This window comes from Stylophora pistillata, chromosome 4, assembly GCF_964205215.1.
Source record: "Stylophora pistillata chromosome 4, jaStyPist1.2, whole genome shotgun sequence".
NCBI lineage: Eukaryota > Metazoa > Cnidaria > Anthozoa > Scleractinia > Pocilloporidae > Stylophora > Stylophora pistillata.
Window position 1 is genome coordinate 18951553 of NC_142522.1, and position 23519 is coordinate 18975071.

Here is a 23519-nt window from a genome sequence, read left to right on the forward strand (position 1 = left end):
ATAACAGCCCAATAACCTGCTATATCATTTGTTTTGATGTCAAACAAGAAGAATTATTTTCCAATATTACTTTGCAGTTGTCTCTGAAAGACGAGCAAGTAAAATTTTAAAAGTTGAGAAAAGTTGTAACCGCGTTAGCTTACTCCGGTTTTCTTTCGGATATACTAGGGGGATGTACGTGATGTAAATCAATATTCGATAAGCCTCCTGTAGGGCAAAAGACGCCTCTTAATTAAAGAGATTCGAATCGGGTAAAACAAGAGGCTATTTTCAGTGGTGCTTTTATGGATTTCTGGATGGTCAAGCTTAATTATAAATCTTTTTGGGGAGGCTTACTTTTTCAAAAGGCGAAGATCATACTATTCGGCAAAACAAATATTGAAAAGTAAATTGTGTTGACTCTTGTAAATGGCTCTAGGCTCCGCCCCTCATGATGTGCCTCTTATGCACCCAACCGTTTATCTGCCAAAGCGTGGGTTATTATTTCAAACGTTGCTCTCTGAGTTTCCGCTTATAACCATCTTACTAATCGAGTTAAGCTACAAGTTGGCATCGATGAATTGAAAACTGAGAAGTACTGAAGCTTTCTCAGCGGTCGAGGTAGGGTAATAAATTGAGTAATATCTTAATTCGAAGAATAACAGTGTTTAGTAATTACCACCAAATGGGGTTAGTCTTCCCTTAAAAAAGAATTGCGAGCCTAATTGTTAAAACAACGAAAGCTGGGAAGGAATTGAAGAACAAAAACAAAATTTGAAATGCACTTCTTGATCCAATGAATCAAACGAAAAATGACGAGTCTATCGCGGTTTTGTCTTGTCAATGAAAATGATATGGAAGACATTGACTATGAGATAAACATTACTCAAGTGTATTATGACATTTGCCGAGCTGAAAATAGTTTTGGGTTTAAAACTGGCTAATTTTCCAAAGTCCGACATTATCTTGAACTGAAAATGTCTGCTGCTTCGAATTGCCACAAGGAAAAAGACAGTGTGAAACCTTCATATCCGTACCATGCATAATTGATAGTCGTTCGACTTCAAATTAGTGATTCATTTCTCGATTTAATGTTTATTTAGACAAAATTATGCACCAGGTAGCGCATCGAGAATAAGACAAGAACAAATTGGATGTGTTTTTAAAGATCAGCATTATTTTTAAGACTCGTTTTCACTGATAGTGCAGGTCGCCCTAAACTGAGTACAATTATATTGAGATGTGAATGTAAATTGAGCACCGCGTATAGAAAGAAAGTTATGGCTCAGGGAGGTAAGTTTTTTAAAAAACTGTGGTGCTGCGTCGGTGGGGGAGTATAGCAAGGTAATTTTGGTTTTATTAAATGAGTTGATAATATAAATTGACCATCATAAAGAGTTTGAAAGCTGACGTTTCGTGCGTTAGCCCTTCCTCTGAGCGAATGGAAAGACTTAGCCTTTCGTTAGAGCGTCACCGTCGTTAAACCTTCGCTGTTCGCTCTGGCATAGCACCACAGTTTTTTTTTTTTCAGAAGTTCACCCGCTTTATCCACTCGATAAAGCGAAAAAAAAAAACAAAAAAAAGGTAATAATTGCCCATCTTCTAAGATTATTATGGTGCAATTGGTATAACTGTCTTAATCTTCATGCTGATTTGACAGCCCATTAGCCCCGGTAGTCACTTAAGTGTGCGTTAACATTTCAGCCATTTCTAAATCGAAGAGATCAGAAGTTATTCTTTGTTTCCGGTTTGCTTAATCTCGTTGTCACACGAGACGACATTCTAACAACCATTTCTCTTATGTTTGAGTTTCATCGAAGTTTCTTGAATAACCATGTCCGAGTTGAGCAAACAAGTTTTTCAATATATTTCATAAACTTCAAATGTTGATTATGCGTCCATCAAGTTAGTTATGATAAAGTGCACCTGTTATTTTTTCTTTTCAGAAAGTTACTGATAACTGAGTACTGCAGGTTTCGATAAGTCACGATGTTCTCTCTGTACGTGACCTGTTTTCAATTGTGGTTATCTTGTGCGGCATGCAAGGAAGTTCGTGTTGCAGTGTTGGTGCCAATAACAGGAACATTTAAAGTGGGAGATAGTATAAGGCCAGCAATAAAAGCCGCTTTTGATGATGTCAACAACGATCCGAATTTTCTTGTTGGTGTCAATTTGACGTACACGGTTCATAACAGCGCATGTGACTCGGTAAAAGCGGTAGGGTTAACCGCTGACCTTATGCGATCATCAACATCCGTAGATGCGTACATAGGCCCGGGATGTTCGGTAGCTTGCCTTTCAGCGGGGCTCCTTGCACGACATTGGAATAAACCTATCATATCGTTTTCGTGTTCATCGTTGGAGCTTGAGGACAGGAACAAATATGCTACTTTTGCAAGAACGCAGCCATTTAGCCGCACATATTCAGAAAGTACACCTTTAGTTCTATTCCAGATCATGCGCAGGTTTAAATGGCAGAGGTCGGCAATTCTTGCCAAAGATGACGGCCCCACGAGTATCTGGGCGCCGATTGCGAACAACGTTTACAATCATTTCAAAAGTAACAACTTGACAGTTTCGTATTATAATGTGTATAAGGTTAGGGATGATCCAGAAAAGCAATATAGAGACACCAAGAAGCTACTTGCGGAAACAAAGAAATACGCTAGGGGTAAGCTATAGAAGAACAAGAAAATGTGAAAGAAAGCAAAAATTTTTGTTGAGAATGTATAATCAATTTTACCGCTTCAGAGTATTCAAAATAAATATTGATGGGAACTAGAATACCAGGAAAGAACATTTTCTCATTGGAAATTACCTTCTGTGAGTCGATCATTCACAATGGTTCATCTTCACAAGGAAGGATCTGATTTCATAGAAACCTGGACGAGATACTGAACTAAAGTGGCTCATATACAGACGTCCATCATGCTTTAAATTTGAACGTAAAAAGCATCATAAAATATTCCTCAACGAAAATGCTGTATAGCGAGAAGAATTCGCATCACTTTAACAGTTAACTTATACATTCCTTTTCTCTTGTTGTTTTTAGTTTTATTCATTCTCGCCACGAGAACCGAAGTTGCGCGTCTGTTATTGATCGCTAAGGAGCTGGGAATGCTGAAGGGAGATTTCGCCTTTATAACTTTGGATTTCTACATATCAGAATCTCTCAGAACATCTTTGGCTAAGAGAACGTGGTCGCTGAGTTGGGAGAAGATGCTTGGGATATTTGAAGGGCTCATAACTTTGTCCGTCAAAAAACCAGGTGGCGAAGAACTTAAAAATATCACAAAATGGTTAAACAAAGGCCTTCAGGACATGGCTGTGTTTCAAAATCTCACTGCAACCTTTTTGGTAAATATATAAGTGAAGAAATGTTTATGATTTAAGTTTGTAATATTGCTTGATGTTGATGTCGTTGGACTTTAATAAAGATTATTAGCGCACTTTTAGTAGGGCACTCGATGATAAATAAGATTGGCATTAAGTGCAGAATTATTTGTCAAATGGCAACTAATATTGTAATGTTCCATTGCACTACTGAAAATAGAAATAATGAAGCCAACCACACTCAACGCTTATACTAAAGAAATATGTTTTTAGTAATTGCCTTCCTAGATAGAAATGCTGTTTTATTTTCACTCGATCAGATCATTACATGCATTCGAGGGAAAGATTTTCCACCAGTCTACATACTGAAGCACAGCTTTGACAAGAATTTTAGCTAACCTCGTATCTTTTTCCCGAAAAATCAGTAAAGTAGATTTTCGAGATGTCGTTAGAGGGTAAAACTTGTTCCTAACGTTTAGTTGTCGAGAAGCTGTCTCGTAAGCTAATAATTCATTTAACCAGCAATGTTTCTGTTTTAGGCCGCTAAGACTGCTCCTTACCTTTACGACGCCGTGTTACTCTATTCATATGCCCTTAATCGTACTCTTAGCCAAGGAGGTAATATATCCAATGGCACAACGGTGTTCAAGAACATGGTCACTAAAACTCCTCTGTTTACAGGTAAACAACAAAACTTCAACGGGATTTAAAGCATTCTCTGCGCATAATTACTAGTTTGATAAGCGATCTTTCAAATATTTTTAATGAGGGTTTGAGGCTGAGGATCACGGCTGTTGACACACATGAGCTAGGTAACTATAGGTAATATTCTAAGGCCTTATGAGATGTTACATCTGTTTACTGGATTTATATGGATGTTCAATCAACATTTTACTTTGGATGTTATTCAAGGGGATCTCCTTTCTTGGTCCTTAAGAGACTTCTGACGAACCGTTTCCCCATTAAAAGAGACCTTCATTATGTAATTATAAGAGAAATGGAAAATGTAGAAGCATGAGACATTGACCAAGGTTTGTCTCCTTTTTGAGACAGGTATCTTGCAATAGATATATCCTTCGGCACTGTCTATTCATATCTTTCCCCTCTTGGGCACCCTCTGAAGTTTCGGCCATCTGGGTCAGTACTGATAAAGCTTAAATACTTTGTTTCTTTTCTTTACTTTCATCCACCACTTCATTTTGGATTGAGTTGTTATAAAACAATGGTTTTTCATATTCAAGAACTTCGCTGGAGTTATTTGTTGTCCTTATGAATTGGCAGGAATGTCTGGACCTGTAAAGATTGATGAGAAAGGAAATCGTGTGCCACATTTTGTCTTTGAAAATATACACGAAAGCAGTGGATCAGTGCTGCTAGAGCTGGATTCAAACGGAGCTGTCGTAATGCATTCCAACGTACTTGCCGTGTGGCCTGGGGGATCAACCAAGATTCCTGAAGACGAACCAGAGTGTGTATTTGATGACTCGTGTAAAGGTAAAAGGTGGACGGTTGATAGATAGTACTGAGGGTAGACACAAGGCATGTTTGGATGGCTCTTTCACGTCTGTACCAAAATACAGTAGAAAAAAGATAAGACCCAAACAACAAAGCAAACAAACAAAAAAAAAATGCCAACAACGGAACGCAACACAAACAACTGTTGAAGTAGGATAAACAGAAAACCATACGGTAATCTATTTTTCATCTAAACGTCTATAGCTTTGCAAGGTAACGCGTCTTGAGTAAATGTAAACAAATCAAACCTGAAATCTCTTCTGGCTTAATAAAGGTTTAACATCTTCCTTTAATTCTATTTGGAGAAGAAAAAACTACAAACGTGCAAAACATGTTTTAATTCTTGACAGCCAAACAGGTTCATTGCAAAACCACGGATTTCTAACCTAGACTGCATTCCCTCTTTCCTTATATAAGCCGTTAGGTGAGTCAATAGAAATCAACAGAGATTAAAAAGCGAAAAAATAGTTCCCATCATTGTGTCCTTAGATTAGAAGAATTATGCAGGTTATTGCTATACGTGTACTGGAAGTGACCTTAAGCTTAAAGCCTCATGTTCATAGTTTTAGCTTGAAATTTCCAAACAATGGAGTTATTTTTTCCTCATGGCTGGACGAGTACACCACGCTTTCTCAACACTTTTTTTATAGTTATCGTGGTATCTTGCAGATTCTGATGAGCAAATGGAGGACTGGTTAATAGTGGTTATCGTTTTTTCCTCCTTTACCGCTATTCTGGTTCCTATTTCTTACTTTCTTTACAGGTATGATCAATAATCATTTCATTTGTCATTGTTTCAGTTATTCGTTTACAACCTAAACGTTCCGAAACTTTTCAAAATCTTCAAGGATCTTAGCAAAGCCTCCCATCATCACCTTAATAATTCAGGCAGTCAATGGAGTCCTTCAATGATTGCAGGTTGCTTATGGACATTTTTTCTTCCAGTCTAGCGAAGAACTCGTTCGTTACTTCGATTGTTTTCTTCCTTGCATTAGTCGATAATAAATAACTGCTTGGGCGCGTGTGAGTGGTTCAGATTGGCTAAGTTTGCGGCTTAGGCAGTGAGGAAGCCATTTTTGTGGGTTAAGGCTAACGTTTAGTATGTCGGAAATTATCTTTTAAGAGAAGCCCATGTGGCAGATTTAGTCTCCCTTCTTGTTCTTACCATTAATTCCAGGCGTAGGATGTACGAGAAAGACCTTTTAAATGACGCATGGATCATAGATTTCAGCCAGATCACTCTAGGTACCGTGGATAACAAGTTCGCCAGTAAGGTAAGGGAAATATTGAAATAATCGGAAAACGAAAGCCATCTTTAAAGTTCACCGTTATTTTAGATGTGGAACATTTTCTTAAGACAGCTCTGTTTAATAGATTACATGTGTTATTATTCGTTGGTCTATATCGAATTTGCCGTCGATTTGAGCCTATGAGATGTACATCTACGACCTCAGCGTATTTTCCATCACTGAGGGAACACAATTAGATGATTTGGACGTTGAGGTTTATGGTCAGCGCTCTTGTACTTACTTCAAGAACGGCATAATCTTGAAACAAAGTGACAATTACTGATCGCTAAGCCGCAGACATTAAGAAAAGATTAGTCATTGAATACCGTAAGAGGTTACTATTGTTTTGAATGCAATTGTAGTTTACCAACATGTTAGCATTATTAACAGTAAATTGCTATCGCGTACCGCGCCCAAAATAATGCCTAATCCATTTAAACCCTCTACTAACCATGATTTAATTAACAATTATTCCACGAGCGCGCGTTGGATATGAGGTGATAGATAGTCAACGAGGCGCGTAGCGTCGAGTTGGCTATAATCATCTCATATCCAACAAGCGCGAGTGAAATAATTGTTTTATTAAAAACGTTAAATTAAATTATTAATTTTTATTAAATTTTTAGCTCCCTTTTAATTTTAAGCTGACGCTTAGGCTTACCATATTTGTAGATTATGGTATATTGGCTCATATACCATAATGGCTAAGCCAATAAAAAGTCTTGAATTGCATTATCCAATGATCCAGTTTTTTAATAAAATGTAATATAAAGAAAAGTCTGTGATATTTCCAGCTAGTTTCAGATGTCTTTTCCGGCTTTCGCTATCTTTTGAAAAAGAAAACTAATGAATTATGTGAATTGCCAGGGCTGAGTCAACAGGACTTTATTTCCTCTACCTCACTAAACCTGCACGAAATCATAGCAAATGATGTTCGAAAACTACTAAAAATATTAAGATTAAAATCAATTTCATATGTGCAGTTTCTTTGGTTTGATTGATATTATAACGGAGACAAAAACGCTTATCAAGGAAATCAATGTCGAAGAATGTATGATAGAGTTATTGTAGTAGCTATTCTTTTACAACTGAGTGTAGTAAGAATTTTCAAACACTGAACTTGTAGTTTAAAAACGCATGCGTGTCTGGCTTGCACACATTCACAGTGGACCTTCGATGTGGATGACAACATTCAAGACAAACACCTGAGATTGTCAAGGACTCTCGACAATAGCATTGGCTCCAAGTTTACCGTGAGTAAAAAAATGGCCCGAAATTAAAGGAAACTGAGTTGTGTGAATCTTGCAAAAACATTCACTGACCTGACTACTAAATTGCGTAATGAATATCTGTATCGGGCCGGGTTTACTTTGCCTAACAGGTTGGTTGGGCCGTTTTCCTGACGCACGCTAATGTTGTAATCTATAAAGAAAAACTTTACAATAGACACCTTAAGATAGCCTGGTTCCGGGTACGGGTAGGGTAGGATTACTAGTAGCCGTACTCGGTTACACGGGAAACCAATCAAACTTAAGATACGCATGGTGACACCGGGTACGATCTGGTCAAAATGCTGCGCAAAAAAGTGGCCTCACATATACATACATACATAACTTTATTTCCGTTCGGATTTCAGAGTAGCATGGTATTGCTAGTTTCTCCGAGCAAACACCAACCCATCCCACCCCCAGGGGATGACATCCACCACACAGTAATCTCGTACGTGGGAAATTAACGTCTCCTACCCCTAACCCTACAGGAGACGGGGCCTATGGTTTATTCGTCCTTATCCGAGAAGACTAGAATATTTATCCATTTCTTGATATTATAGAAAGGTAGCAAATTCTCCTTAGTTATTTTAAGACCATGAGCATTGGTCCGGCCGGGGCTCGAACCTTCGACCTCCCGCACTACACAATCCGGCGCTCTAACCAATTTAGCTAACCGGGAGGCGGTTAAACATCAACCTCTCTTGCAAGGTCTATATCGTGTTTCATATGCCATATGAACATCACCTGAAATAAGCCAAAAACATTTTTCTATTAGATTTAATTGACTTTTTTTCTCTTTTCTTGCAATATGCTACAAATATGCTTTCGACTCTAAAATGTAAAAAGCCTCGTTTACTTCTATCGAAACGTTTTAATCAAGAAGTATCCTCTCAAGTCAACATAAAGTATGTAATTTGAATTAGGTTTTTTTCATCGTGGTTCATGACCTGTTGTAATTTAAATTAATTTTAAATATGTCTCAACTAAAATTTCGCGAAGAGACTACACCTCAGTCATCACGTGTCAGTTTGGAAAGCAGCACGGCCTTTGACAGGCAAAAATTTTTCCTCATTTGTGCCTCAACAAAACTTTTTCGCAATCCCAAAACGCTTCAAATCAGAAAAACAAGTGTTTATGCAAGAATATGAATACCATTCTGGTCTAAAAAGCAAAGATTAAGACCATAAAAATTTACCCGTTTCTCCATTTTTACCGGACGTGAACTCATGCGTAGACCACTGATTACCCCGGGAAAACATGTAGCTTTCACGGGAAGGACGCGATCACGTGACCATTTGATGAATTCAAAATAGCGCTAGCCGTACCCGTGCGTGAAAATCGGGGTATCTTAAGGTGTCTAAATAACGTAAATGTCTAAGGTCCAGATGGGGCTGTTATCACTCAGAAAATCTAGGCCATTTCTAAGCCATCGCTCATTTAACTTTCGAAATTTTTCTTAGATATTAGCCGGTCGATTCAAGCCTAATCAGTTAAAATCAGCGACGTAAGGGAATACGGCGCAAAGGCCGGCGAAGAGGGCGTGTTATTCGCCGCATGATTTTGGTCATCTATAAGAGACAACATGAACAGATGAATCTTTAACTTACTGAAATGAGTAACTGAACAGCAAAAGCTGACGTCGACGTCTTCTAAAAGACTACCATCGATGCTAACATACTTTTTTGGCTGATAAATGAACCCATAGCTTTTATATCCTCTGACCCAAATTTTTTAACTTAAATATGAAAAAGAAAGCATGATGAAATGCAAAAAAATAAAATGACCGTTTAGAAACTTCACCGAAGTTTAGGTACTAACGCTCTTCACAAATCCAAATCCATTTATAATTTCTGCTAACAGTTGAAACGCCATCATTGAGCTTTTCAGTGGTAACATTGCAAATTTAACCCCCTCTTTCCTCGAGAGATTTAAGCAGATAATGGAGCAGTAAGTCACAAAGTGTTATAATCGCTAGATTACTTGATAATTATTTTGTCTGAATTGGCACCAAACAATCTTGGTCTTATACGATTTCGTTCAGAAAATGGTTGTGATAAGCGCTCTGCACCCTTTATTACTCTTTGTCCTCAGAAAATTTGCTCTTTGATCCCTAACAATTCTAGTTTTCCTGGTTTTAGTTTGAGTTCTCATCGGTTCCTAAGTGTATTCAGTCCTTTCTTCTCATTGGTCATTGTGATATTTTTGTTTTTGGTACGACACTCAATAATTGAAATAATGGTGGTTAAGTCCTTAAGGCACTTCATCATTTTCACAAATTAAAGATAAAGTAGTTTTGATTATAAATTTACCTTTCACGCCAGTTTACTTGAAATAGCCTAAATGATGTAACTTTTGATTTTACAGAAATGTACGTACTATAAAGTGTGAGTTACCATCTTGTCACTTGTGTATGCTGTGTGAATAGTGTTCCAAAATGCTATGACTTAGTAATTTCATTGGTGACAAAATCTATTTCGCTCTTTCTGGTGCAGGTTATAAAAAGTCTGAATTCTCATCAATCTGTACAAACTGAATGGGTGGGTGAAGGAAAACTTTTCCATTCAAATGTGGGTCGATACAAGGTAAAGGTTGCACTGCCTGATCATGACGTTACGGACTCAAATGCATTTGCGTCATTTCTGTGCCACTTTAACAGTTATACTGTGATATAACAGTATATAAAGTTTATAACCGTTTTATAAATACTCTATCCAGCAAAATTATTGGATGTTATACCGAGAACATCCTTCAGTGCTAAAAAACGTCTGTGCTTGCCAGGAACTTCCTCGGCCTCACACGTGAAACCATAGCAACACTATACAAAATGGTGGAAGTTTTGAAAAATCACAGACCATTGTTTAACAGAGGCGCAAAATGTATTTTGTTCTTATTGTTTTACTCTTGCATACTTGCCAAAATTTGGCCGCAAACTCTATATTTCGTTGCAAAAATGCATGTAGCTGGGCTGCAATGGTGTTGATACTTGTGTTGGGCGGTAAGCATCGATATTTTTCGTTTAAGTTTGCATGACAGCCGTCGGTAGTGGATAAAAGATATCACGCCCTTCAGACATTCTTTCAAAGTTAAGGCCATTTTAATTCATGTATACCGTTGCTACGGATTCACAAGGCGGCATAATGTTGTCATTTGGATATGCAGAGATCATTCAGCTCTGGCACCATACACTTACAATACTCTTTAACCTTTACTAGAAGGTTACTGTTCAGAGTGTCATCGATTGAAGACCATTGATATCCTTAAGAACCATTTCACGATTCTCCTTTATTGTACTACCAATGACTTTCAAGTATTCTTTGCTCGGTTTTAAGTATGTTTTAACACCATTTGTATATTTTTCCGTTCTCAGGGAGAATTGGTGGCCATTAAAAGATTACATAAGGACTCCATACATCCGACACGCGACATTTTGATAGAGATGAAACAAGTGAGTAGACGATACCCAATCTTCTTGTGCTTATGACAATAATTTTACAATACAGGATAGAGGCCCTTGTAATTGACTCTTCCACTTTGGGGAACCTTCCAACTGAAGAGAGTTCCGTCTTCCTTCGAGTAGTAAAGTCAACTGAGTTGATAATGCGTATTGGCCACTAAAGTGAGATGTTTCGAGCTTTAGACCTTTTTCGCTCGGACGAAAGGCAACCACTCGACAATTCACATTTAGTTATCAACTCAGCCAAATATTCTTGTAGTACCCTACAACGACGCAGCAAAAAACCTTTCCCCCTACATTGATTTAGCGAGACCATGAATTTAACAGATGTTTTATCAAAAGAAAAAAAATGAGGCCTGCAATACCTGAAAAGGATCCAAATTGGTATACATATTTATCATATTTGAAGAAATGAATCAGCAATACCACTTTAACTGTATTAGAAATTTTTAGATGTGTTAGTGTATCGTGTATGCAAAAGAAAAACCGTTCCGTGACGTTTCCTATTTATCAGGTACGTGATATTGTCCACACAAATATCAATCCTTATATCGGGGTGTGCATCACATCCCCAAATGTCAGCATTATTTCCCACTACTGCTACCGTGGCAGCTTAGAGGTGAGGCATCAGTTAAGTGATATACTTAATAGGAAAATTTAGCATTCGAAAGATTTCATATTATGAAAGAGAAAACCATATCTAAATTCTACTATTTAACACCCCTATTGCTACGGGCAAGGTAAATTCATGAATGTTGCAACCAAAAAGCAACCAATTTCACTTCGTAAAATTCGTTAACAATTAAAAGGAAATTTCTTTCCACTTTCCATCTATTTAATAACTTGGTTAAACCATCGATAGTTCATTTTTTTTTTTGCCTTTTGTAGTGATGTCTCCTCTCAGTTTTAAATTATTGATATCGTTTGGTTTTCCAGGAAATTTTAGCCAACCACGATATAAAACTCGACTGGTTCTTCCGAGCGTCTTTTGCACAGGACATTGCCATGGTAACTATATCCATTTAATTTGTCATGCCTGTAATTCAACAGTGAACAGAATATGTTTTGAGTTTCTCAGTTTAAACATTTAGACACAGTTACTGAAGCAGCCATATATGTTATTCACCAGCATAGGTCGGTCCGTATTGGGAAAAACTGTGCCCGAGGTCTTGGATACCGCCCAAGGCCTACGGCCTCGGGCGGTACTCAAGATAGAGGGCACAGTTTTTCCCAATACGGACCGACCTATGCTAGTGAATAAGATTTTTATTTTTTTCTAAAAAAGAAAAAGAACCGATGATGTAGGGCTACAATTACGAGTTTAATTACGGGAAAATCCTCCATAAACTTAACAATTTGTTAGCGACTGAGTGGATGATAAAGAATACAGACATTATTCAAATTAAAGAGAAAGCTTTCACCGAAATATTTTTAATTTGTCAATGTAACTGAAAAGGCTTTCGAGCAAACTTTGAAACATTTTTTGGCTAGTAACTGTCACCATGTGACACCTGTCAATTGAAGAAGACAAAAAGCGTACGCTTTTGAATAAATAACATTATTACACGACTCGGGCAGTCAGAGGGCCAATAACTAAAATCAACCAATCAAAATGCTCTATTGCCCGTCAATATTCTCTCAGTATTGGACCAGGCACTGTCCCGAATGGTTCCGAATGATACCGCACTTGTGTCCCTTTGAACTTCAGTCGTATAATAAATCTTTTATTAACCAAGCTTGCTCGGGACCGTACTGGAAGAATATCGGCCCTCGGTCTTTTTTGTATGGACCTCGCTGCGCTCGGTCCGTACTGTCAAAACCCCGGGCAGATATTCTCCCAGTACGGCCCTCGCGTCTGGTTAACAAGATATATGTACTGGTGTGACAAACACACACGGAGATCTTACGGAAAGTATTGTTTATTTCCAACGACGATTAATCTTCGAAGATTTACCTCTGTTCCGTTTTAAAATGTCACGGAAAGTCAAATTGTAAGTGAATGCAAATGTGTGTTAGTCTGCCTGTTCGTCTTCTGCAATGGTGTGTGTAAATCTGTCTTTCTTCGACTAGAAAGCTGAAGTCAGTGAGGCTCTTTCCAGCTAGACACAAGGGGATTTAATGCGACTTTTATTCTTCAAATTCCTCCGGTTTCTGATGGGAAACTTACGGTAGAAATGTCCAAATTCAAGGGATTTGCAAAGAATAGGCGAAAGTGTATTTATAGAAGAACTCAAAACTTTGCTCAACGTTTCACAAACGAACAAATTGTGTTAAAGAAAACAGATATTAACGAATGAGAGTCACATTGAATAATGTAATTGTTAGCTGCAACCACCTCTCGTAACTTCCTGAGTTACTTTTTGTGAAGGATTATTAAATAAAAAATTGTTTTTAGGCTGCGTTTCAATCGTTTTCAAAACAAATTTAGGACCACCAAATTTATTTCCAAATCAATTTTTGCAGAAAAAAACATTGTGATTTGAGAGCAAGAGAGACGAAAGAATGAATATTGTTTATCGCCAAAAGGTCGTGACCGAAGTCTTTGCTCAAACATTCTGTCCGACCAGCAAAATGAGATATATTTGTGAAAACCTGCAACGAAGCTTAAGATGTTTTGCAAAGTGACTCGAGCGAAACGGATACCGCCCGCTGTGAGCGGGCCGGATGGGGAGAATACTGCCCGCTCTCGGAACCAATCAGATTGCAGGATTTGTAGAATACCGCTCGCTCACGAACTGAGAAAAAAATGAAAATACATATCAGCAGTTCTCCTTTCCTTTTTCAATCAAGCCTCAGGGAGTTTTTACAAGTACTTGATTTTTGATCTACATTATTCGACATCGCCTTTTGTTAAATACCTAGACTTCCACTCAACAAAACGAGCATCGTGATTGGTTGATTCTTGGTCACATGCCTCTGATAAAATTCAAATGAATCTCGACCGGGATACAATTGCGCAGTTGCTGCCCGCGCGCCGAATACAACAGCATGTTTTGCCATATGATTGTTTAGGGGAATAATGGAGATCACGTGACTAAGGTACCCGACACCCTCAGGAAACAACTATGACGAGTCTCGACTAAAGCCTATGGTTGGGGTTGGGGTTGCAGAAATCACGTCAGTTCCATTGACCCTTTTCCAGTATTTAGGGTTAGGGTTAGATTTGGGTTAGGGTTAGGGTTTGACCATCCATAAGTCACGTGACAAGCATTCTCATTGCACTCCAGAACCCTGGGGCGACTAGCCACATGGTACTGGTCTTGCTGAGCCCAAAAAATTTGCACTAACCTGATAATTTAAAAACTGACCATCCCCCTTACCTGCACTTTGTGTTCTAATCCCAAATTGAGCCCTGCATGGCTTTTGACAACTACCCTTCCCCTCTAAATCCTTATCCTTTACTACGATTTACACAAAACTTTCTAGTTTTACTAGTACCACAACTAGTTAACAGCTTGCATAGTTGGCGACATCAAAATAGCAATATAGTGACAAAAGGAAGTTTTTATTAAGAGAAAGTCTACCCATATAACGAAGCCGTTAATTTTTGTTCCTTCGGGAACTAGTTAGTTTTGTTTTCCCTCGAGTCCTGATGTTTCCCGAGACGAAGTCGAGGGAAACATCAGGACTTTAGCAAAACCAAACTAACTCTTTCCCACGGGACCATAAATTAAGTGTATAATGTTAAACATCGAACAACAATTACATCGCAAATGTTAGACTCTAGATTGAGACCGATCTCATCTTGGACTTAGGCCCATTAATTTTACTATAACTTCTCGCCAGCTGATCTGACCTGATTGCCAGTATTATTGCTTAAACAAATAAATTGAAAACGCTCGAGAATTCTCCTTTCCTCATTTATATTATTTCTAACATTTTTGACAGGGTTTATCGGTTCTTCACGCCTCCCCTGTACACGTACATGGTCATCTAAGGTCATCCAAATGCTTGATTGACAGTCGTTGGGTTTGTAAAGTATCTGACTATGGGCTTAGTGTATTAAAGGTTGGCCAAAGAGTACCTGATATCAGCGAACATGCTAAGTACAGAAGTGAGTTTTAATTAATGAAGCCACTTTTGCTTATACTAGCCTTAGAGCTCTTCAAAATGAGATATTCTTATATGTTTGAAGACTTATATTTGCTTGTTCATATTTGCCGCAGAATTGTTCTGGACTGCTCCGGAATACCTTTGTGAAGATGCTATTCCTCGTTGTTCGCAAGCGGGTGACGCATACAGTTATGGGATCATCCTCAGTGAACTTCTCAATAGAGAGGAACCATATTCTTCACTTTGCATGGATCCCAAAGGTGAGTGAGAGAATCAATAGCAGTTTTGTGCATCTGCAGAGAGCAAATCCTACCCCCAGTCAAGCGAATTACATATTATAAAAATCATCACCTTCAAAAGCCGAATTTGGGAATATTTCTCCATGTGCAGAGTTAAGTAAAGGTTAGGAAAATCTCAAAATTATTTGAGTCGCTGAGTCGCTCATTGTGTTAAGTTTACTTTGTAAAACGTCGATCCAAAAAGTTTTTGTCTAGAATACAATACTACCTTTACCAAACCTTTTAAGCACTGCATGGATGTAAAGGTTCCTGTTAGGAAAAATTCCTTTCCCCCAAGCTTACGATATCTCAATTCAAGGAAAATAGATACAGTATTTTGTGCCATCCTGTCAATGAAGAAACCGTAAGGCATTGCAGTAGTCTCTTACTTGTTGATAGCTTAAAAATAGTCTTACCTTTTTGCCTTTCCTCTAGATGTCATCGAACAAGTGAGGAAACGTCTCATTCCTCCTATCCGGCCTGATTTACCGAGTGAAATTGGAAACAACAAAGGCATAATCCACTTGATGCAAACATGCTGGGATAACGACCCTTTAATGAGGCCAGCATTTTCCGAAATAAAGTCAAAGTTAAAGTCTCTCACTCGCGGAAAGTAAGATATTCTGACGCTTGGTTTTGACGGGTTTTAAGTTGCTAAAGGGAGACACAAGCTGATAGTAGTAAGATAAAACTTGAAAGGGCTTCAGATTCACACCAATTATCATTGTCGCCATGAAAATTTCAGCCAAGGTAACCCAGGACACGGAATCGGAGTGCGCATGTCCACACCCAAAACAACCTTCCTGATCACAACGAATATGCACGCATGTGAAGTGTAACACTGAACAAGTTATTTTGATGATTCAAACACATACAAAGGTTTAAATGTGCCAGGTAAGTGTGTTTCATCGCCACATCAAATCGTTGCAAGTAGTCAATTGTTTTTCGCTCACTGATATCATCATATGAAACAGGAAAACAAAAACAAAACATGTGTCAGTCGAAGGAGGTAATATGTGAGATCCCCACATCCTCATTAAAAATCTTTTTTTTATCATTTTTTAGGAATGCTAACATTGTAGATAATATGATACGTATGATGGAGAACTACACAGACCAATTGGAAAATCTCGTAGACGAAAGAACAATGCAATTAGCGGAAGAAAAAGCTAAAACGGACGAGCTTCTTTACAAAATGCTTCCTAAGTAAGTATAAGGACGTTTAGCTTACACACCCTGTAGTTGAGCATCAAGCATTGGATTCAGTTTGGCCTTATTGTTTGATGACATACTCAAAATTAAAAGTAGGAGATATTTTTTTCACCAATTGCCTCGCCATCAGAGCAAAGTGCAACATGATGGAGTCTGTGGCGAGCAGTTCGAAGTAGTCCGACCAAACCCTATCAACGCCTGATGTTCTTGCACAGCTAGACATTTGTGATAATTTAGTTCATTGCATGTAGAACAAAATGCCGCACCGGTCCTTTTCATTTGAATAATTTTTCTTTCTAGCTTCTCATTTTGGATGTCCCCTCTGTTTCTAGACCGATTGCAGAGGATCTTAAGCTGGGAAGATCAGTTACAGCAGAAAGCTTTTCCTCGGTGACAATTTACTTCAGTGATATTGTTGGCTTCACGTCTATGGCTGCTCAGTGCACACCACTACAGGTTATTAACTTCTTTTTTTTCGAAAACCATTTTTTAGAGTGCCAGTGTTTATAAATCTTCATTAAGAATGCAATCCTAAGAAAGAAAGGACTAAATTTATAGCGATTGTTTCGAATTGCCGATGTCATACTTTAAAAATGAGGAGATTGTTCTATCATTACAAACTGATTGATTTTTCGTAGGTAGTACATTTTCTGAACGACCTCTATACCTGCTTCGATAATGTTATTGACTCTCATGATGTTTATAAGGTGAGCTATCTTTAATATTTGACCTGCAACATGCAATACGTCTGGCAACTTCTGGCCTTCCCTTAACCAATCAATTCGTTGAATAAGTCACCCAATGTGCAACATGTTTATTAGAGATATACTGATTTATACGTACTTTTTCGTCTGTTTCTTTAATGGTGAAAGAAATCTATGTTGTCGAATTATGAACAACAGGTCGAGACAATTGGTGATGCTTACATGGTGGTATCAGGTTTGCCGATCAGAAACGGAAATAAACATGCTGGTGAGATCGCCACTATGGCGTTAAACCTCCTCAGCTCAACCAGAGACTTTACTACACAACACATGCCAAATAAAGGGCTTCAGTTACGGATTGGGATTCATACAGGTCAGTATGCCCTAATGTGCAGAGGACATGAAACTGCGAATGTCTGCATTTGGTATGATGCTAGCGGAGGCTTAGAATTCGGCTTAGAAAACGCAGCGTATAATAATCTTAAAACACCGCAAAGAAGAAGTTGAAGCATTTGCATTTGGTTTCTTTCACCAATTTACTGATGCACTGGAATCTTGCAGAAGGTAACAAATGTTTGTATGAAGGGATAATAGAGTTGGTGTAATCTACAAATGCTCTGGAATTTTGCTGAGAAACAGATTCATCCTTCGTGTATGAGTATGTTTCTGTGTCCATTGTTTACCTTTACTAATTCGTCAAGTCCAAAAACTATGGTTGTTGGATGAATGTTTTATCGCTTCTCTTGAGATATGCAAATTTCTTCAGAATAAACCGTTACAAAAGTGTAATCCTCAGTAAACGTTTTGTGCACGTCAGCATTTCCAAGTCCTGCAGAGTTGTTAATAACAAATTAACGAGCGAGCAGAAAACTAGAGGATCGAAGCTTTCCTACTGTTAACAATTAAAATTTATGCACCGGGCTACGTCGAAGGGAAATTACAAAAAACTTATCATATTATGTTCTCTGTTTGCATAAAGGTCCGTGTGTAGCTGGAGTCGTAGGACTCAAGATGCCTCGTTACTGTTTGTTTGGAGACACTGTGAACTACGCTTCAAGAATGGAGTCTAGTGGACTTGGTGAGTATTTATTTTTGTTGTAGTTGTATTTTTTTTTTCATTTTCTTTTAACAACTATCAAAATTATGATTACGACAACAATCCAAACAACTCTTGTCTGGGGAACGTATGTTTTAACGGAATAGATTAGTATATCAGCCGATTCTATAGCTCGAGTGTTAAAGCAAACAAAAGCCGGAATGATAATTAAGATGACAATAACAATAATAGTATAATAATAATAATAAAAATAATAATAATTTTGACAGCATAAAGCGATGATACAACTTTATTACATGCAATCTAAATCTTACTTACGCACTAAACATTGCTAAACAATATCTTTTGACACTGTAACACTTTGTATGTGTAACTCTTTATATGTGTAAAAATATATTAAATATGAATTATTTGAAAATTGAAAAAAGAAACAGACTCGTAATCTTTCTATACAATGAAATAACTTCAACAAATTAGTAGCTTTAACAATTAATATTAAAAAAAACTTAATTCTTAGCCATCCTCAACTTGTGCAGAAGGGCCAATTGAACTTTTATTATAAGCAAAAGCCAAAGGTAGTTAATGAAACAATAGTCAAGTACCATTAAAATCTGGCGGGAAAAAATCTGTGGTCAGCTATTCAACCTTATTCCCAGGGTCTCTCATCTTCCCGCCCCCTGGAGTGAGAGAAGAGAGACCTTGGTTTGGCCTGGTCACGTGTTCACGGAGCAAAAACATTCCTTAGGGACGAGTCGTTTGTTTGCTCACTTTTTGCCTTATTTCCTTTGTCCTCTTCGAATCGACGCTATCATTGTTCAGTTTGCCATGTTTTATAGTAGCCTTCAAGTCGCTATATCTCGGAGTAGGTATTGTAACCTCAATTTAAAACCCAAACAAGTCCTGTGTTTAGAAGCGATATATTCGGGTAGAGATGTTGTTCCCGTTTTACCGACGGAATAGAGGTTTTGCACAGCAGCCATGTTGGATGGCAGGAACAATAGATTATTTTAACCATGGGGAAAAAATTTCTTTCTTATGCAAAATATTTTCATTGTTCCTGCCATCCAACATGGCTGCCGTGCAAAACCTCTATACGGCAGCCGCAGATTTATTTGTGATCAAATAAACACTGGCACGTCAAATTATGTAAACAAAGGAAAGCGAACAAGTACACACAATCGCGTGCACATTTTTCCTCTTCTGCTAAACGAAATAAGTACTAGAAAAAGAGAGATCGGTTAAACGAGCCCAAAAAAATGTTTCTACGAATTTTCATGGACATCTTCTTCCCAAAAATCTCCGACAGCGGCTAAGTCAATCAAAAGTAGCTCATTAGGAAAGAAATTTGTCACCTTTCGTAAAAATGCACGCAACTCGGAAGCGGCAAAGAAGTATGTGGGACCGTCGAGAGTGCATTTGTGTTGGTACTGTAACGAAATTTAGACCGCGACGGCTTCTCCCCTTAGATTCCCTTGCACTCTTGGCCAAGGTGCGTGGCACAGGTGGTGATATTTCTGTACATCGCTTCACTGTTTCAAAAGAACTCTGACTTTCACTGATCACCATTTGAAGGAAATAAAATTTTTGAAGCGTCTTTCGCAAGGCCTACATAATAGCTGTGGCAAAAATTTTCCTTGTCTCAACGGTCGGCCATAAATGTCCTCCGCAGCGGCAAGCAATGCGCGATTTCCTTTTGCATAAATGTTCTTCGAGCAAGATACATCTCCAACTGATTTACAAAGCCTGCAACAACTGTTATTTACCGTAGTGGAAGATTTACTGATCTTTTTGGGCGTCTAACGAATATTCCCAGTTGAAATCATTCGGTTCGAGGCACTTCACGTGTGGTTTGTTTTGATTACCGACAAGCTACGCTCGCTAGTGGAGAGAAATTCCCACTAATCTGCCCCTCGCTCAAAACTAATTTGTAATCTGCTAAAATCAGGAAGACACGTGACCAACCTAAACCAGGGTCTCTCTTCTCTCGCTCCAGGGGGCGGGAAGATGAGAGACCCTGGGAATGAGGTTGTCAGATATCCTTTAGAAACTATCAGCCTTTATTCATTTAAATTTCAAACTTAACTGATACTTCAGCCCTAAGAATCCACTTGAGCCCAGAATGTAAAACAGCCTTAGATCAACTTGGAGTCTTTCACCTTGAACAAAGAGGACCTGTCTCCATTAAGGTGAGTGACAGAGTCAAACGTATGTGATTGACTAAGACAATGATTTACCAATCATATCACCCATATAACTTGTCGTCGTCCAATAATCAGGCCAAATATATCATCAATGAAAAATGACCGTAAACTTAATGATGTGTAAAATTAAAAGGTAAATTGTTTAATATAAGAAATATGAATGATAAAAATAGCTGACTCGGCTGACCCAAAAGAATATGCAAGATTTTAATACAAAACGATTAACTTTTTCTCTAGAGACGGGTATTACGCATCAGTAAATTTTGTAGAATGAAAGAATTGAAAACTGTAAAACCCACGGAAATACATTTTCGTGCTGGTACATGTAGATCTAAGTCTCCTTAGAACTTGCCAAATACCCTCGATTTGTTGGTCATTTGGCCGATATCAGTTTTGTCGTGGTAGGAAATCACGTTTCTTTCAAAAATTTTCTCTTTACAGGGAAAAGGAACGATAATAACCTATTTTTTGAATGGAAAGGATGGTTTTACGAAACTTCTCCCAGACCTCTGTGAAGCGGCTCCCTTGACCGAACACGAATTCAAGTAACCATTGGTAGAAATTTGGGTCAAAATACGGGACGCGCGTGCGTATTGAGAAGTTAATGGCGGCGAAATCGTGTAAGGAAATGTATGGGATTTCAACAAAAATCCAAAATACCACAAATACGAGTAAGATTATTCCTCCGACTCGAAACATGTTCAGTAGAGATTAAGCTGTACTTCTAACATAAAAATAATTCAAAAGCTGTTTGTCTACTTACTTCCAGCAAAGTCAGCAATGTTCGATATTCGAGGCTAGCCATTACCTCTAGTCTGTTTCAAATATAGCGTAATCCAGGGCAAAGGATCGCCGATTTGAGGAGCAACCCTCCAGGGAGTCAACTAGCTCCGACTCGCATTAAATAAAGGGAAGTTCGAAGTAAGCAAATCGTCCATAAAATCAGACATTTCTTGACAATGAGATACTTCCAAATGAGCTTGAAAATTGCTATCTGTGATCTGAGACCATCCTTGAGGACGCACCAGAAGGGAAAGCTTTAAAAGAAAAACCCTCCGCGAAACCTTCAAACTGTCGCCATATTTGTTTTCAAATTCAACAATACGTATGATGTAACCAAATTCAGCAATTTTTGACGGGAAATAAACTCAATCCAGACCCCCTCATACTAAAGTAGCGCCTTGAATAAAAATTCTCTCGCGCGAAAATTAAGAAGCAGATCAGGGAGATCTGTATTAGTACGATCGTTGAACTGTGTTTTCAACTGGCAGAAAAAGCCCTTTTCAAGTACGATTTGCCTAGATCTTCCCATTATTTAATGCAAGTGGTTTAAGCTACAATTTCCAAAATGTCTGACATCTTAGACGATTACAAAAAAAGCCAGTTTGAGTGGACATTGAAGCTTAGTACAGAGTGTCCCTTGCATTACATCAGACAGCAAATTGCTATAAGTCACTCTGCCTTAAAAATACCAAGAGATCAGTTCAAAGTTGTTTTTCTTTTGCTTTTTTCTCCATAAAGAAGGTCCACAGAACTTAAATCGTTCAATATTTTATATTGAATTTGTCTTGACCGCCATCTTTGTTTTCATCCGACTGCAATCCGCTGACCAATGAATGCGGGAGCAAAATGTCCTCGATTTCTGGCGATGCTTTGAAACATGTACCATTTCCTTATAAAGTTACGCTAAACCCACAAGTTTCGTGTACTTAATAATGACAAAAGCCAACAGCATAATGCCTTCTGATAAACTAGGAAGGAGGAAAGAAAAGGTCCCCGCATTCAAGTTAGCAATTAGGTCAAAACTTAAACCACGACTGATTCAATGACTGAATTGGGTGGGTGATTTCAAATTGGCCGAGCGTGTAGAGAGAGGCTAACTACCCCTAGGCCTGATTTGTTCGACACGATGTGTTAACCAAGTAATTGTGTCAGTACAAAACGAAATTCGAGAGACAAAGGATTGACAAAGTGTAATGTTAAAGCAAATTTGCTTCTGATACATATTTAGCTAAAGCTCATCTTTCTAAAGTCTAAATATTGTTCAAAAAATCCAGTGCTCACCCAAGACGTTTACGTCATTTAGATTGTTTAGCACTAAGCTAGGTTGTTGAGTTTCATCGGCTGATGCCTTGAAGTACATATATCTCATTAGACGTTTTGTTGTGTAGTATCGCTGAGTATTTTTACGAGTTGTGCCGTATTTTGACGAGCCCGTAGGGCGAGTCAAAATACAAATAACGAGTAAAAATACTCAGCGATACTACACAACAAAACGTCTAATAAGTTATTTATTATACAATACGCCAAACTGTTATTTCAGTGCGGGCGAATTTCGCAGATGTTTATTTACGGGGAGTGCGTGACAGAAGTGTGCGAAGCGGAACGGAATTGGCGCGTTGTTGTTTCTATTTTCTTCATTAAATGAAGAAATTTTCTGGTCGTCAAGCTGTTTTTCTTCGTTCGATTCATCTGATGAACTTGGATCTATATTTGCCAGCCATTCTGACCCTTCGTCGTCGGAAATATGATTCAGGTTGTCTGCCATTTGTTTTTTTTCGTAACTACAATCCAATTCTTCGCTTGCGCGATGCGAGAAAACCTGTTTAACCGGTACTACAATAGACGAGTACAACTACCGCGTGATATTTGTACTCGTCTATTGCGTTATTTGTACTCGTCTAGGTGTAGTTGGATAATAAAGCCACATATTCGAGCATTTTGTTAATGACACAATTAAGTTTGTAAATTCGGCTCGCCAGCAAACATTGATCTGTACACCGATAATATCTGTACACTGTACACTGAAACAATGATCTGTAAATATCTCTCAACACTATAATTATTATCAAAAACCTATGTTTTGCAGTTGTTATATCTACTCTTAGAGAAAACACATTGTCTTCTACTCTAACCAAAAAGTAGTTAATCTTTGATATTAGTTTATACATATTTTTTTAAGATAAAATTAAAAATAACTTATTTCTAAGTAAAACGTTTAATAGAAGTAAACCTTACTTAATTTTATATGCTATTGTAAATAATAGGTGCAGTGAAACTAGACTTCATGGAGTAGGCAATTCATCAGACACTTTTTCTTTATACATTTATGTCAAAGCTCACAGCCCCAACCACATTTCCAAATAAACTTTGCACTGTTAAAAACAATAGAA

The 23519-nt window shown here is 38.0% G+C and overlaps 1 protein-coding gene across 4 annotated transcripts; it reads left to right on the top strand.

Moving 5' to 3' along the window:
- Positions 1–342: 342 nt before the first annotated feature.
- LOC111332756 (atrial natriuretic peptide receptor 1) lies at positions 343–23519 on the top strand. 4 transcript variants are annotated; one of them, XM_088758068.1, is made up of 23 exons: positions 343–600; positions 1926–2650; positions 3032–3336; positions 3852–3993; positions 4594–4806; positions 5497–5590; positions 6005–6101; positions 7283–7369; positions 9880–9969; positions 10755–10832; positions 11356–11460; positions 11778–11849; positions 14730–14895; positions 15008–15154; positions 15608–15785; positions 16238–16378; positions 16717–16840; positions 17023–17091; positions 17287–17461; positions 18068–18166; positions 20240–20331; positions 20788–20896; positions 21998–23519. In XM_088758068.1, the coding sequence occupies exons 2-22, from the start codon at positions 1969–1971 to the stop codon at positions 20893–20895; spliced, it is 3264 nt and encodes a 1087-aa protein (XP_088614194.1). In that variant the 5' UTR covers positions 343–600; positions 1926–1968; the 3' UTR covers position 20896; positions 21998–23519. The 4 variants fall into 4 exon arrangements, with proteins under 4 accessions (XP_088614194.1, XP_088614195.1, XP_022793921.2 ...); XM_088758067.1 differs by lacking the exon at positions 343–600 and adding an exon at positions 736–1272 and having other exon boundaries at positions 20788–23519; XM_022938186.2 differs by lacking the exon at positions 7283–7369 and having other exon boundaries at positions 347–600; positions 20788–23519.